This window comes from Aquarana catesbeiana, linkage group LG03, assembly GCF_042186555.1.
Source record: "Aquarana catesbeiana isolate 2022-GZ linkage group LG03, ASM4218655v1, whole genome shotgun sequence".
Classification (NCBI taxonomy): domain Eukaryota; kingdom Metazoa; phylum Chordata; class Amphibia; order Anura; family Ranidae; genus Aquarana; species Aquarana catesbeiana.
In genome coordinates, this window is record NC_133326.1 from 66757314 (window position 1) to 66774839 (window position 17526).

Consider the following 17526-nt stretch of genomic DNA (forward strand, 5'->3'; position numbering starts at 1 on the left):
CTCCCTGAAAATGCCATGTCGCGCATGTGCGGTGGGGAGGCGCAATGCGAGCGCGACTCAGGGGGCCTTTTAGGGGCCCTGGGTTATTTCCGGCCACACGTAGCTGTCACCTATTTGGTGGGCGGTGCAGCGAATCTTAGCATATGTATAAATACTCAGGCCTTACAATAAGATAATCATGGCGACCAGGAAGATGTATCTGTAGATGCTGACGAAAGATTCAATATACTAACAGTGAGTGACATGGGGATCTTTATGATCTCCTTTCTATTGCCATTGTAGTTAAAATATCCCACTCTAAAGGGGTGGCCACTGACGCTTAGTATCTTTTCTTTTTCTGAATTTGGGACTTAATACAGTCCTGATTACAACAGTGACTTTTTCTTATTGGATCATTTTACAGCATCTCCTGATCTTCTTGTCCTCCTGAGCCTGTTTAATGTGACATCATATGTTAGGTACGTCTGGCCAAAGTGCATCTTTGTGTTCATCATGGATGCATGTTCATACTTTTTTTATTTTTTTTTTCATTTTTTCTTTAAATTTTTCTCATTACATCATGTGCTTTTTCCCAGGACTCCCGTTTTGTAGGCCCCAGTATACGTGACTTCGCTATAACCATAACCAGGGACAACCCCCCTACTGACCTGTTGTAGAGTCCCTATATCTTTCTACTACCATATATATGCTTTGGGTTGGGAGACACCTCTATTATAGAGGTTCATAGAGGGATTTTCCCAACTGTGGTGGTGCTACTGATGGCAAGCACGTCCGCATTGTCCCACCACTCAACTCTGGCTCATATTATTTTAATTATAAGGGCTTTCGCAGCATAGTCATGCTAGCTGTAGTGTCTGCCAACTATGAGTTTTTGTATCTGGATGTTGGGAAGAATGGCCGCAACTCTGATGGAGGAGTGATTATGCAGACAGAGTTCTACAAGCGGCTCCAGAATGGCACCTTAAACTTGCCACCTGCTGAGGAGAATGTTGAGGGCCTCAGTTTTGTTTTTATTCCAGATGAGGTCTTTGCTCTGGGGGAACATCTGATGAAGTCGTTTCCTATGAGGAAACTCACCCCAGAGCAGAGAATATTCAATTACAGGCTATCTTGTGCCAGAAAGGTGGTCGAAAACGCCTTTGGCATCCTATCGAGTCATTTCAAGCTGTTTTTGACTCCAATCAACCTGGCACTCTACAAGATCAACCATGTGGTCCTGTGCTGTTGTATTTTACATAATTTTTGAAGGAGGAATGTTAACAGCTACCTTGCCTCACTGCCAAGTGATGTGCACCCTGCAGTGGCAGGCCCAGCTGAAAAGGCTGCAGCTCAGCTGTCTGTGGGCGTGCATTGAAAATGCCCATGCTGGATTGCCCTCACAAATTGCCAGAGATTTACGGCAGAAATACCTTGATTATTTTGTGGGTAGAGGGGTAGTGGCTTGGCAGCAAATTGTAGCTGATCATGCCTAATATAAATTTTGATATCGTAAACTCATATTTCATTTGAACTACTGCTGTCTATGTTTCTTATCTGTCTAATATCTTCACAAATGGGCTTTATTTTTGCCACTTGCTCCAATAGTGCAAATGTACCTTATTTGCTACATGAAGTGACAATATATTCTTCAGCTAACTATTATGGTGAGCTGTGGGTCTGCTACACACACACAATGTTTTTGTTCTTAATGGATCTAATGCATGTAGTTAAAAAAATTTTTACGCCTTTTCAACTCTTCAAATTTTTGGGAGGACTAAAAATTGCAGGAGTTGGCCACATTTAAGAGCACACTGTCACTGTAACTACAACAACTTAACAAATACACTAGTATTGAGCATTGAAATAATAAGCCACACATTGTTTAGTAAAAAACATTTTACTCAAAGCACATTCACATGTGCATTTTTAGGTTTTAAAACAAACTAACGTCTTGGTAGATACACATCCCAAACTCAGGAACTTACAAAGTTCGATTTTGGTAAGGTGAAGGCCAAATGAGATATTAGTATCCCAAGACTGTGTGGATGTTGCCTTCCTCAGATGGGGTAATCTCACCCCTCTAAAATCAAAAATTTGAAGCCACGTACACATAGAAGCATAACAATTACATTTTCCTTATGATCCCATGCCGCAAATGAGTGTAGTTACAAACATCTTTTTTTCTAAACCCACAAAACACAGCGTGTCAACATGTGCTATCTCCCATCACAGGGTATCAATGGATGTGTTTCGGGGGTGCAACTCCTTCCTCTGAGCTTCTTTAGTTATGAGGAAGGAGTTGCACCCTCAAAATGCGTCCATTGATACCCAGTGATGGTAGATAGCACATGTTGACGCACTGTGTGTTTTGGGGCTTTTTGCAAACTAGATGTATGGAAACACACACATTTTAGGGATGGGATAATGAGGGAAATAAGAATGCTAAGGCACAATTTGGAGGCACCTTCAAATTTGGGGTTTTATATTATTAAAAACACTACAATTCACATTAGTTAGGGCAGTGTTTCCCAACTCTCCTCCTCAAGATGCAAACCCGGGTCATGTTTTTCTATACTTGTAGAATTTGTCACAGGTGATGTTGTCATGTTCACTAGATTTTAGTTAGCGGTATCAGAGTAAAAGGGGTTGAATACAAATGCAGGCCTCACTTTTCAGACATTTATTTGTAAAAAATGTTGAAAACTATTTATCTTTTTCCTTTCACTTCACACTTATGTGCCACTTTTGTCTATCGCATAAAATTCCAAAAAAATACATTTATGTTTTTGGTTGTAACATGACAAAATTTCAAGGGATAGGAATACTTTTGCAAGGCACGTACTGTTTTAATTGTGATTTTTACAATAAAATACAGTTACGCTATGTTGTTTCTCCTGGTTTCTCTCCTTCTCTGAGTTTCTCCTTGAGATGTGGATCCATTGCATTTGGTTGGTGACACAACAGTAATCTAAACCATGACAGATCCACCTGAGTGTAGTACAGGGGTCTATAGCAGTGGGTGAGTGCATACCCTGGTGGGGGCACAGGCGGTGAATTTGTGAATGCTCTTTTGTTGAAGATTTTTTTATAAAGAAAGACACTAAAGCACAGTATTGGGTTTCTTAATTTTTGTTTTAACCTGTTCCCATCCGCGCTATAGCCAAATGATGGCTACAGCACGGACCTACAGTGGCTTGCAAAAGTATTCACCCCCCCTTGGCATTTTTCATGTTTTGTTGCCTCACAACCTGGAATAAACATGGATTGTTTGAGGATTTGCATTATTTATTTTACAGAACATGCCCACAACTTTGAATATGTTTTTTTTTTATTGTGAAGCAAACAACAAATAGGACAAAATAACAGATAAAGTCAATGTGCATAACTATTCAAACATAAACTTAATACTTTGTAGAGACACTTTTTCAGCCACCACAGCTCCAAGTCGCTTTGGATAAGTCTCTATGAGCTTGCCACATCTTACCACTGGGATTTTTGCCCATTCCTCCTTGCAAAACTGCTCCAGCTCATTCAAGTTGGATGGTTTGCGCTTGTGAACAGCAATCTTTAAGTCTGACCACAGATTTTCTATTGGATTGAGGTCTGGGCTTTGACTAGGCCATGCCAACACATTTACATGTTTCCCCTTAAACCACTCAAGTGTTGCTTTAGCAGTGTGTTTGGGGTCATTGTCCTGCTGGAAAGTGAACCTCCGTCCTAGCCTCAAATCACATTGGTTTTACTCAAGAATATCCCTGTTTTTAGCACCATCCATCTTTCCCTCAACTCTGATCCCTACAGCATGATGCTGCCACCGCCATGTTTCACTGTGGGGATGGTGTTCTTTGGGTGATGTGATGTGTTGGGTTTGCGCCAGACATAGCGTTTTCTGGCCAAAAAGTTCAATTTTAGTCTCATCAGACCAGAGCACCTTCCTCCATACAATGTGCCATTTTGTTTTTTGCTGAAAGTAATGGCTTTTTTTGCCCACTCTGCCATAAAGCCCAACCCTATGGAGCGTACGGCTTAGTGTTGTCCTATGTACAGACACTCCAGTCTCTGCTGTGGAACTCTGCAGCTCCTCCAGGGTTACCTTAGGTCTCTGTGCTGCCGCTCTGATTAATGCCCTCCTTGCCCGGTCCGTGAGTTTTGGTGTGTGGCAGTCTCTTGGCAGGTTTGCTGTTGTGCCATGTTCTTTCCATTTGATTATGATAGATTTGATGGTGCTCCTAGGGATCATCAAAGATTTGGATTTTTTTTATATCCTAACCCTGACTGGTACTTTTCAACAACATTGTCCTTTACTTGTTTGGAGAGTTCCTTGGTCTTCATGGCAGTGTTTGGTTAGTGATGCCTCTTGCTTAGGTGTTGCAGGCTCTGGGGCCTTTCAAAAAGGTGTGTATATGTAATGACAGATCATGTGACACTGGACATCATTTCACTAATTATGTGACTTCTGAAGGTAATTGGTTGCACCAGAGCTTTTTATGGGCTTTATAACAAAGGGGGTGAATACATACGCACATGCCAATTATCAGTTTTTATGTATATATTTTGCTAATTTTACTTTACCAACTTAGACTATTGTGTTCTGACCCATTACATATAATTAAAAAAAAAAACAAATATAATAAAATTTAGAAAAAACATTGGCTGTAATGTAACAAAATAGGTAAAAAGCCAAGGGGGGTGAATACTTTTGCAAGGCACTGTACATTGCCGGTAGGCCGTGAATAGACGTCCTCCCTTTTGCACGCTCCCCAAGCACCCCCCTGCAGGGCGTGCGTGGCACGTGCTGTGATCACCGAGTCAATGACCGATCCCGGCCCCTTACCACGTGATCAGCTGTCAGCCAATGACAACTGATCACGTGATGTAAACAGAAGATCGGTAATCGTTTTTTTTTCTCCTCACTGACAGTCAGTGCCCACCATTGTATATCAGTGCCACCAATCAGTGCCAACTATCAATGCCCAGGAGTGTCACCTATCAATGCCCACCAGTGGTGCCAATCAACTCCTCATCAGTGCCACATAGCAGTGCTGCCTATCAGTGTCACCTACCAGTGCCCATCACTGCCACCCATCAGTGCCCATCACTGCCACCTATCAGTGCCCATCAGTGCCACCTCTCAGTGCCACCTCTCAGTGCCCACCGTGCCACCTCATCAGTGCCCACCAGTGCCGCCTTATCAGTGCCCATCAATGCAGCCTATCGGTGCCCATCAGTGCAGCCTCATCAGCGTACATCAATGAAGGAGAAAAATTACCCATTTGCAAAATTTTATAACAAAATATAAAACTGTTTTGTATTTTTTTTCAACATTTTTGGTCTTTTTTCATTTTTTTAACAAAAAATAAAAAAACCCAGAGGTGATCAAATACCACCAAAAGAAAGCTCTATTTGTGGGAAAAAAAATTATACAAATTTTATTTGGGTACAGTGTAGCATGATGGCGCAATTGTCATTCAAAGTGTAACAGTGCTGAAAGCTGAAAATTGGTCTGGGCAGGAGGGGGGTTTAATTGCCCAGTAAGCAAGTGGTTAAACCCCATGTTTTTTTATATAGAGATGCCTGACATTTGTTTTTAGAACCTCAGTTGCATACTTTAAGTGATCCATAATTATCCACCAGCTTCTAAAGTATATCCATTCTTTTACTCAACATTAACTTTTCATTTAATGTTCAGTAAAAATATTATAGAAATCCTTATCTGCCATAAATCTATTACTAAATAAATCTATTACTTTGGACAGTTTGAATTCTTTAGATAGCACACTTATGTCCCCTGAAGTTAGAGGTGAAGAAGGTATGTTATGGATCAGGTTCCCTGTCTCCATTGCCATGGTCGCATCCCACAGAACACCTTCAGGATCGCTTTTTTTTTTTTTCGAACAAAGTCTTTTTATTCAATGTAAAAAAACAGGATCGCAGTCAGGATCGCTTTTTATGATTCCCCCCCATCTCCGATAGTGTGTATCCAATGTTGTGTCTCTCTGAGCGTTTGTTCTTAAAAACCACAGTAGTCTGTGTTGAAAGAGATAGGGTTTTCAGAGCCTGATGCATTCACTACTTGACCTCCAATATGACCACATCGAATTCGACCATCTACATTATATACTTGTTAACAGATATAGTCCTCAATGTACTGATCAAACTTTGATAGTGTTATCCTTTCCAGCTCACTCCTAACTGCAAGGACTTCACTTTTAGGCTGGGTTCACACTTATCCGAATTGAATGCAAGTTTCCCCACATCCAATTCGCATGACAGGAGAGTGTGACTGGCTCTCTATGGAGCCAGTTGACACAGCTCCAGGGTGGCCGCGGAGCGCACAGCAGAATAGTCCTGTGCGTCTTTGGCTGTTTCAGGTCCAAATTCAGGCAAAAATTCGAACATAACTCGGACCTGAAACAGTGAACCGGGATGCTCCGGACTCCCTGCTGTGCCTTGCAGCCGCACATAGTGTGAACCCGGCCTTAGTTTTATCCTTTTTTTGTTGATAACTATTGCACTAGTTACACCAAATGAACATAAAATAAGAATTTGTTAAAGGTGTTTTTATATTGCTCAGAGTGACTATATTGTTGAAATCAACCTCACAAGAAGACACCGTGGGATCCTCTGTATTCTACGGGATGCTACAAGTGTCAATAAATGTAATTCCAAGAAACACATTTTCATCTTAGTTTTTCCAATGAACATACAGGAGTATTCCCAGATCATTGTTTGATTAGATTAAAACAGACACCCTTACCTGTCCCCAGACATTTTTTGAAGAAAGGACATAAAGATAGTGATTTGCAATGTGTGATTGTGGAAGAGGTGCCTAGATTGTAAATTTTTTTTGTAATCATATGTAAAGCATAAATAACAGGGTGTTAATGTATCTCTTACACTTTGTGAAAACTGGAATATGATTTGTAAGTGCCACAATCCCATCCGTATGTTGGGGGAATTGAAGTGAATACATTGTATCTGAACCGGCAGTGAGATTGTTGTATCAGTTACTTAGTTATGCCCTGTACACACGATAGGATTTTCCGATGGAAAATGTGTGATAGGACCTTGTTGTCGGAAATTCCATCACACATTTTCCATAGGAATTTCCGACACACAAAGTTTGAGAGCTTACTATAAAATTTTTCGGCAACAAAATCCGTTGTCGGAAATTCCAATCGTGTGTACACAAACTCGACGTACAAAGTGCCACGCATGCTCAGAATAAATTAAGAGATGAAAGTTATTGGCTACTGCCCTGCTTATATTCCCGACGTACATGTTTTACGTCACCACGTTCAGAACGATCGGATTTTCCGACAACTTTGTGTGACCGTGTGTATGCAAGACAAGTTTGAGCCAACATCCGTTGGAAAAAATCCATGGATTTTGTTGCCGGAATGTCCGATCAATGTCTGACCGTGTGTACATGGCATAAGAGTGGGGTTACGCATTTCCTTTTTCAGGTTTTTGTTGGTAATTTAAAACTACATCAAAAGCTTGTGAACTTGAGAAAGGGCAGAGTATCTCAAAATTGTTATTCAGCTGTTTCATGTATTTCCAAAAAATAAGAACTAAAGTATCATTGAAGCCAATATCTTCTATATGTATTTAAAAAGGCCGTTCTGTACCCAATTATAGAAGCTTTCTGTTATCCAGGGGGTCCAGATTGGTAAATACCTGGTTGATCATTTATGTTAGCTTCAATATTGTTTGTGGCAATGCAATTGCACCCATTCCTGTGGTTGCTGTACCTGCTCCGCAAGTTTACTGAGAGGAAGCTAGTCACTTATTTTTTCCTCTGAAGGCCTCCTTATGTTACTCTTTTGTCACTTGAGGGGCGGCTCCAGCATGTTGAATGACATATACTATTTCTGTCTCCTTATGGGCAGCTCTAGTGGGGATGACTGATGGGGCTTCTCCATGCGGGCACAGGAAGACACTTTACACTTGTAGGAGTGTTATATGGGGCTTTATCAGAGGGTTCTCACTTTCTCCTCCCCCAGATTACAGTGTGGTGGACAGAAATTAACAGATGTCACGTGACCGGGGTTTATAAAAGTCACAATTTGGGGCACTTATCTTCATGAGTGTTATACATGCTTTTTCAGACTATTGTAGCGAATGATGATCCATGTGTAGTTGGTAATATAAGTTTAATGGACACTTTAAAACAGGGGTCTCTAAACGTAATAAACAAAGGGCCAATTGACTGTCCTTAAAACTTTAAGGGGCCAGATTGTGGCCAGTGGAGGAAGAAAATGTCTTGGGGTCAGTGGGAGTAAACAATACCCCATCATTGGCATTAGGGGGAGTAATAGTGCCCCATCAATAGTGTCAGTGGGAGGAATAGTTCCCCATATCAATGGTGCCAGAGGGAGGAATAGTGTTCTATCATTGGTGGACCTATCGTTGGTATTAATGGGAGGAATAATGCCCCATCATTGGTATCAGTGGAAGGAATAGTTCCCTTTCATTGGTATCATTTGCCCCATCACTGGTATCAATGAGAGGAATAGTGTTCCAACATTGGTGTCAGTGAAAGGACTAGTGCCGCATTGTTGGTGTCAGTGGCAAGAACAATGCCTCACTGTTGCTGACAGTGGGGGGAATAATGCCTCAAGAGCCTGATAAATGCAAGCAAATGGCCACATCCGCCCCCCCCCGGGCTGCAGTTTGGAGACTACTGCTTTAAAAGAAAGAGCAAATTATTTGTGTTGCCTCATTCCTCATTCTGGAATAAGCTGTACAAGTGGTATATACACATACATACACACACACAATATATGTTAAATAAAACCTTCAGATTTTTTGCACATGTTCCAGAGGGGGAACATATGCTTTTAAATTATTTACTTTGTGGTTTACCACAAGAATACAATTTCCTACCATCTGTCCATTTATATTCAGAAGGGTCAGCAATGCAATAGTGCAATAGTGAACAGACAATTGAAGAAATGAGATACTTTGTTACATTGGTGCCAAAGGTGTAGTATCTGTGGAAACCAATGTCATGATTTCATCATCTATCAACCAGAAAGCCAAGAGCTTTTTTTAACGCTATATATTAGTCAAAACTTACAGACAGATGTCCACCAGCTGATCTAGTTCAGTGCAGCTGCACTCATACAAATCTCTGCAGCTCACATGGCTCTGGTTCATAAGGTCTCCCAGCAGCTGAACAGCATTGGCAGGTGCCTCATCACAAACCTTCTTGAAGGCTAGAACTCTGGCTGCCTCACTGTACACATGCTTCGCTCGTTGGTACAGCTTAAAGGTGGCAACTAAAAGAAAAATCACACAAGTGAATTATGAGCATTCGTTTGGGGACAGGAGAATCAATATGCATTATTTCTTAGAAACATAATACTACATATCAAATACAAAATGACCTGTCTTGGTTGTTCTATGGCAGTATTTTAAGCAAACCTACAAATAACATAAGATAAAGCTCTCCTGGGTGGATTTCTTTCTGTTTAATTTTTCTGCTGAAAAAGACAGTTAAATCCATATAAATCAGTAAGAGCCCTTGCACACTGGGGCGGTTTGCAGGCGCTATTGCGCTAATAATAGCGCCTGCAAACCGCCCCGAAAGTGCCGCTGCTGTCATCCCAGTGTGCAAGCCCCGAGGGCTTGCACACTGGAGCGATGCGCTGGCAGGACGGTAAAAAAAGTCCTGCCAGCAGCATCTTCGGAGCGGTGAGGGAGCGGTGTGTATACCGCTCCTTTACCGCTCCTGCCCATTGAAATCAATGGGACGGCGCGGCTATACCGTCGGCAATGCGCCTCTGCAGAGGCGCTTTGCGGTGGTATTTAACCCTTTCTCGGCCGCTAGCGGGGGGTAAAACCGCCCCGCTAGCGGCCGCATACCGACGGTAAAACGCCGCTAATAATAGCGGCGTTTTACCGCCGACGCCGCCCCAGTGTGCAGGGGCTCTAATCATAAATACACGAAACAGACACTGCATATTTTTAAATGGTTTTCAGTGGGTCATAGGTATATAAGAGGGGTCGTCAAAAAGTTTCCGCACTTTTATATATATAATAGAATTAAAAAAGTGTGGGAACTTTTTGAGGAACCCTTGCAGTTTAATCCACTTCTAACACATTTGTATTAAACTTTTATCATTTTCTAGCACACATTGAGCACAACAAAACATTCTCCAGTAAAAAAAAGTTTTTTCATTCTTACAACTTTACAATTTTATAATATATAGTAATTTTTATTAATAGTTTGCAAAGTTACTATTCATAAGAAGCATCTATACTTAAATAACCATTGCTTCATTTAGGTAAGAATCTGCCCATAAGTGCAAAAAAAAAACATGAAAAATAAGAGAGGAAAATAAGAAAGTAAAGAACAACATATAAGGAGAAGAGAAAAGAAAAAAAAAAAAAAGGTTTTCATGCACAACTGTCTATCTCCCTAACAGTCTGCCTGGGGAACCGCCACCCCAAACTAAAGCCGCATCGCAAAGTGGAAACTATTTATAAGAGAGATCCCAAAGCGCCAGAGCCCAAAAAGTCCACCCAAGGAGACTATACAGCCATATACTTAGAATAGCATTCATGTATGCTTGCCGTTAATTCCTGTATTCTCCTTAAGTGGTTCAGCTGAACTATCCAATCTTTAAATGTAGGAGAAGCATCAGTAATCCAGTGTCTAGGTATAAGTATTCGTGTTGCGGAGAGGAGACAGCGAAGCAACCCCTTTTTAGTCTCTCCCTTAGGGCCAGGATAAACAGACAGTAAAGCCATTTCAGAAGATTTCTGACATGGCGTGCCAATAACTAAAGAGCAGATTTGGAAGACATTCTCCAAAAAAGTTGAAGTTTGAAGAACCCTTGCAGTTTAATCTACACTTTGCTTCTAATATGTTTGCATAAAACTTTCATCATTTTCTAGCACACATTGAGTACAACAAAATATTCTCCAGTAAACTTTTTTTTTTTAATTCTTACAACTTTACAATTTTCAATGTTGTTGGCTCCTGCTCTCTCAGTGCTGCTTCCCTGAAATTCCAGCCTTCACAGGAAACAGTTAACAGTGGACAGTGTAGCCTGCAGCCAGTCTATTAGCTTGGAGAAGGGAGGGGGGGAGAGGAGGGAGATCCTTGCCATCCTAGGCTATCATAACTCTAGTCCCTGCATGCAAGAGATGCTCTGCACTGGATAAACGCAGGTCACAGCTAAAGCACATGGTGTTGCAGTGGGGAAAAATCCAGCATGTCTGCATTTTTCTTGAACCGCACTGGATAGCATTTTGTGTCACTGAACAGCAGTGCATTACGATAAAAAGAGCACTGAACCACTCTCTGCCAGAGCCAACAAGAACATTAGCCTACATGGTAAAACATTGCGTCTCACAGTGCAGGCTACCCTTAGACAACAGACCACACCAGGATTACCGTTACAGACATCTCACTGGTTATGTGTAGGTAAATGCATCTCACAGTCAAAGTTCTTTAGATGATAATCACATAAACAGGAAAATGAAGGGAGGCTTTTTACGAATGATACTTCTCATAAAACACAAGGGTATAGCAATTCTTTCTCCCAGGCTGTAGTATATTTAGGTGTTTTCAATTTTTCATGACAAGCTTGTTTTAAAGGCCAGGTTCGCACTGGTACAACACGACAACCGTACAACTGTGGATCCGACTTTGTCCAGCGACTTGAAGTGCGACATCAGTCTGACTTCAATGAACGGGGATCCGACTTTGATCCCGACAATGCAGGCACTTTGTGTCTGGTATGAATCTTTAGGGGGAACTCCACGCCAAATTGGAAAAAAAAAATGGCATGGGTTACCCCTCCAAGAGCATACCAGGCCCTTCGGTCTAGTATGGATTTTAAGGGGAACTCCCATGGCAAAAAAAAAGTGTGGGGTCCCCTAAAATTCATACCAGACCCTTATCGAAGCACGCATTCCAGCAGGTCAGGAAAGGGGGTGGGGGGTCAAAATCGGAAGAACAGAGGGAGAAGACAGCGGAGAAGACCCAGCAATAGAGCGAGAAGATATCGGAGAAGACCCAGCAGAGACAGAAGTCAGCGGACAGAGGGAGAAGAACTGGAGAGGGCTAGAAGACCCGGAGAGGGGAGAAGAGCCAGCAGAGGCAGAAGACATCAACAGAGGAGGCAGAAGACATCAACAGAGGAGGCAGAAGAGCCGGAGAAGGTAGAAAAGATCGGAAGAGACGCCGGAGCTGCCTTAATAAATTACTTTAAAAACATGTGTAATGCGTTTTATTTTTGACACTTTTTTTTTTAGGTGAATGGGTAGGGGTACATTGTACCCAATACTCATTCACATAGGGTGGGGGGCCGGGATTTGGGGGCCCCCTTGTTAAGGGGGGCTTCCAGATTCTGACAAGCCCCCCGCCTGCAGACCCCGACAACCAACGGCCAGGGTTGTCGGGAAGAGGCCCTTGTCCCATCAACATGGGGGCAAAGTGCTTTGGGGTGGGGGGGCACAGAGCCCCCTGCCCAAAAGCACCCACCCCCCCATGTTAAGGGTATGCGGCCTGGTACGGTTCAGGAGGAGGGGTCGCTCGCTTGCCCCCATCCCCTTTCCTGACCTGCTGGGTCTGGTATGGATTTTGGAGGGGACCCCATGCCATTTTTTCGGCATGGGGGTTCCCCTTAAAACCCATACCAGACCGAAAGGCCTGGTATGCTCTTGGAGGGGAACCCATGCCGTTTTTTTTTTTTTTTTTTTTTTGGCATGGAGTTCCTCTTCAAGATCATGAGAGCACACAGAGCATCAGAGTCGCATGACAAAGTTGGATCAGTTAAAGTGACATTAAAAAACACTTACCTTTACAACCCCTTTAAGACCGCGATCCAACTTTGATCCAGTGATATTCAGTGGGCTGAAGTAGGATCACAGTCGGACCAAAATAATACAAGGAGCATTTTTAAAGTCGGATTGACTTGTGTCGGACCAGTTAAGACGGCTCTCGTAGGGAAACATTGATTTTCACACGTCATGCAACATGTGCTCCCAACCCTATATAAATCTGCCCTTCTAAAATACAATTCATGCCTCCATGCTGCCAAACAAGCCTACTTTGTCTCTCTTATTAATTCCTTGTCATCCAGTCCCCGTCGGCTCTTCTCAATCTTTAACCCTCTGCTTCGTCCCCCACCCCCTCTACCCACTAACTCACTCACTGCCCAAGAGATTGCCAATCACTTCAAAGACAAGATCGATGCAATTCGTGAGGACATCTCCACTGTGCGTACGTCTTCCCCACCCAACATACCTTGCCTAGCAGCACATTCAACACTCTCCTCTTTTGAATTGGCTACTACTGAAGAGGTTACAAAAGTTTCTCGGATGCCCACCTAACCAATTGTCCCTTGGATCCTGTTCCCTCACAACTACTACGGTCACCCTCTTCTTCTATCCTATGCTCCCTCACTCACATCTTCAATCTCTCCCTCTCTAGTGGCATCTTCTTCTCCCCTCTAAAACATGCGCAGATCATTCCCATTCTTAAAAAGCCCTCACTGGACCCTACTGACCTGAACAACTTAAGACCCATCTCATTGCTCCCATTCACCTCTAAACTTCTAGAACGCTTAGTCTACAACCGTCTTAGCTCCGACCTCAATGAAAATAACCTTCTTGAGCCCTTACAGTCTGGCTTTCGCTTGCAGTACTCCACGGAAACTGCCTTACTAAAACTCGCTAACGATTTGCTAACTGCTAAAACCAACAGCCAGTACTCCATACTCCTACTACTTGACCTCTCTGCGGCCTTTGATACTGTTGACCACCCGCTCCTTCTCAATAAACTACATTCCCTTGGCCTCCGAGATTCTGCTCTATCCTGGTTCTCTGCCTATTTATCACAGCGCTCCTTCAGTGTCACCTACAACTCTGTCTCCTCCTCTCCATTGCCCCTTTCTGTGGGGGTCCCCCAAGGCTCGGTTCTTGGACTCCTTCTCTTCTCTATCTACACCTCCTCCATTGGTCACTTAATAACTGCCCACGGCTTCCAATACCACTTATACGCTGATGACACCCAAATCTATCTGTCTACTCCTCACCTCACTCCTTCAGTCTCCTTCTCGCATTACTAACTTACTAACTGACATATCAGCATGGATGTCGCACCACTTCATTAAACTAAATCTCTCTAAGACTGAGCTATTAATATTCCCCCCCCCCGCCCGTGCCCCCCTCCATGACTTTTCTATCAAAATCAACAATGCAACCATCCGTCCCTCCCCTCACGCCAGGGTACTAGATGTAATCCTAGACTCTGACTTGACATTTCAGCCTCAAATCCAATCGTTGTCAAAAGTTTGTAGAATTCACCTCTGTAACATCACTAAAATTCGCCCCTTTTTAACAAATGAAACCACCAAGCTCCTCATTCACTCCCTTGCTATCTCTCGCCTTGACTATTGCAACTCCCTTCTCATTGGCTTACCTCTCCATAGGCTATCCCCTCTTCAGTCTATCATGGATTCTGCTGCCAGACTTATCCACCTTACCAACCACTCAGTGTCTGCCAACCCTCTACTCCAATCCCTACACTGGCTCCCAATCACCCAGCGAATTAAATTCAAAATACTAACCACAACATACAAAGCCATTCACAACTCTGCCCCGAGCTACATCACTAATCTTGTCTCCAAATATCACCCAAATCAACCTCTCCGCTCTTCTCAAGACCTCCTGCTTTCAAGCTCTCTCCTCTCCTCCTCCCATGCTCGTCTCCAGGATTTCTCCAGAGCCTCTCCCATCCTCTGGAACTCGCTACCTCCACCTGTCCGGCTATCCCCTACTCTTGCTACCTTCAGGCGATCCCTGAAAACTCATCTCTTCAGGAAAGCCTATCACGTCTCCAACTAATCTCCTACCACTTCCACCAGCTCATTCCCCACAGTTACAACCTTTTGTACCACCTGCCCCACCCTATTAGATTGTAAGCTCTTCTGAGCAGGGCCCTCTTAATCCTCTTGTATTTCATTGCATTATAACTGTATTATCTCCCTTTTATATTATAAAGCGCTGCGTAAACTGTTAGCGCTATATAAATCCTGTATAATAATAATAATAATAATAATGTTGGAGCGTTTGTCATACCAGTGTGAACCCGGCCAAAAGCACAATTCACTCCAGTCAAACACGGTCTGTATTCTCATCTTCAGATTGGCCATGATAATTAGCTTATGCAAATGTAAGCTCTTGGCTACATGGCATTATATAAATAGGCAAATTGATCGGAGTGGAAATTCCTTTTTTTAATTCTTTATCTATAGGTCTTATGGCAGCGAGCAATTATTGGGATTACAAGCAAAGTTTTATATGTATCCCATCACAGTGAAATACTGTTTTCACCTTTTTTCATAATTTACTGCATATTAGCACTACTGATCTCCTGCAGCTGTTTTGCAGCCACTTCCTGTCATAATGAATGTACTCCAGCAATGACTGAATTTTTTTTTTTGCAAGGCTAGGTTTCTTGGGGTTTTAACAGTGGACAATGCCTACATAATGACTGTTGGTATTGCTGCTTGCAGTCTCCACTGGGAGACCATGTAACAGGAGCAGAGTGTTATGAGTAGCAAGTCTCCAGACCTTAATCCCATAGAAAATATGTGGAGGGAGCTGAGGTTTCTAGTTACCAAAGGTCAGCCTCGAAACTTTAATGACTTGGAGAGGATCTGCAAAGAGGAGTGGGACAAAACCCCTCCTGAGACATGTGCAAACCTGGTGGCAAACTACTAGAAACATCTGACCTCTGTGATTGCCAACAAGGGCTTTACTGCCAAGTCAAAAGTCATGTTTTGCGAAGGGGTCAAATACTTATTAAACAAAAAATTCCACGCTTAGGTATAAGTATAGCTGCAGCCGCCCCAAACAAATACCCCACAGAGTGGTGCCCAAAGAATAAATAATCAAAAAACGGGAAAAATTGGCGCTGCTAAAAAGAGTGTAAAATTGGCATATATACTGACTGGTCGTGACGGTTTTAAATGGGTGTGTGACAATATAAGGTCTATATGTGACAGTAAAGAATAATAAATATATAAAAGTGAGTCCCTAAATAGTGTAATAAAACATTTCCAATGTACAGGATTGAAAGTGAAAAAAGTGTAGGAAAGGGGGATGTTCAAGGACCACATCCACAGCCCCAGGCAATGTATATTAGGACCCACTGGGGTTTATTTACTAAAGCTGGAGAGTGCAAAATCTTCTAATTTAGCCTTTTATTTTAGCCCCTCCAACAATTTCCTTGTCTTTTTTCCTCTTCCCTTATGGCTTTGTTTTGTTTTGTTCTGCTCTATCATCTATCTCTATGGGTATGGACTCTGTCTTTTTTTACTACCTTGACCATGTCTATACATAATATATACTCACCTTTGTTGTAACAAGTGGTTATTTGAGTAACTGTTGCCTTTCTATCATCTCAAACCAGTCTGCCCATTCTCTTCTGACAACAAGGCATTTTTGTCCACACAACTGCCGTTCACTGCATATTTTCTTTTTTCCGGACCATTCTCTGTAAACCCTAGAGATAGTCATGTGTGAAAATCCCAGTAGATCAGCAGTTTTTGAAACTCTCAAACCAGCCATCTGGCACCCACAACCATGCTATGTTAAAAGTCACTTAAATCCCCTATCTTCCTCATTCTGATGCTTGGTTTGAACTTCAGCAAGTCCTCTTCACCAGGTCTAGATGCCTAAATGCATTGAGTTGCTGCCATGTGATTGGCTGATTAGTAACTTGTGTTACCAAGCAATTGAACAGATGTACCTAATTAAGTGGCCGATGAGTGTATTTTATTTGTTTAGTTTGTAACCCAGGCAAACAATGAATTTTCCCACCCCACTGTATTTGTGGCAGTACCACATAGCTGTTTCCACCAGTCTGGGGTTCCCCCCCCCTTTAGGAAAGTTATATGTTTTAGTAACCTTGGAGGAACTATCAGGCCTTAGATAAAATTGTACAGGAGTCACTTATTAATGCAGGAATGAATGCTTGAGGGGCTAGAGGCCATTATCTTCAATGTTATGTTATCTAAATGACTGTTGATGAGCCATGTGCCAGTCCTACTAAACCATTTCATATTGTATCAATCTGTTCTACTTGTACAACTAATTGTTGTATATTCTATTATACCCAATTAAAAAAAAAAAATTAAAAAATAAACAACAAAAGAAAAAAAAGGCTGATAGAACTATGCTTTGCAAAAGAGTTCCAATTTTCTCTTTATAGTTATTGCAGGGTTCTACAGTGCACCATGTTATTTACTTTGTTTAACCAGATTGCCAGGTAAATGGCATTTGGCTTCATGTGCAATAGAAATATACAGGTTCTGGCACTGCTAATCTCATAGAGATTGGACTGTCTGACTTCAGCAATACTGCAGACTTTGCTGCTTAGCATCCATAGTGGTGAATTCACTTAGCTGGTGCCTTAAGTTTCCTTTTTAGAGAATAAGTAACATTAATTGGTTTTATTGGTCTCAAATCATTATTTGATATTAACAGCTGGTTTACACTAGCGTTACCCTCTGAAGAGCAATC

General features: G+C 42.3%; 1 protein-coding gene across 1 annotated transcript in view; it reads right to left on the reverse strand.

Moving 5' to 3' along the window:
- GALK2 (galactokinase 2) overlaps positions 1-17526 on the reverse strand; it is a 311651-nt gene that overhangs the window by 27243 nt on the left and 266882 nt on the right. The window contains exon 9 of the mRNA XM_073618652.1: positions 9062-9263. Within this exon, the coding sequence (XP_073474753.1) occupies positions 9062-9263 (202 nt within the window). The remainder of the gene's footprint in view (positions 1-9061; positions 9264-17526) is intronic.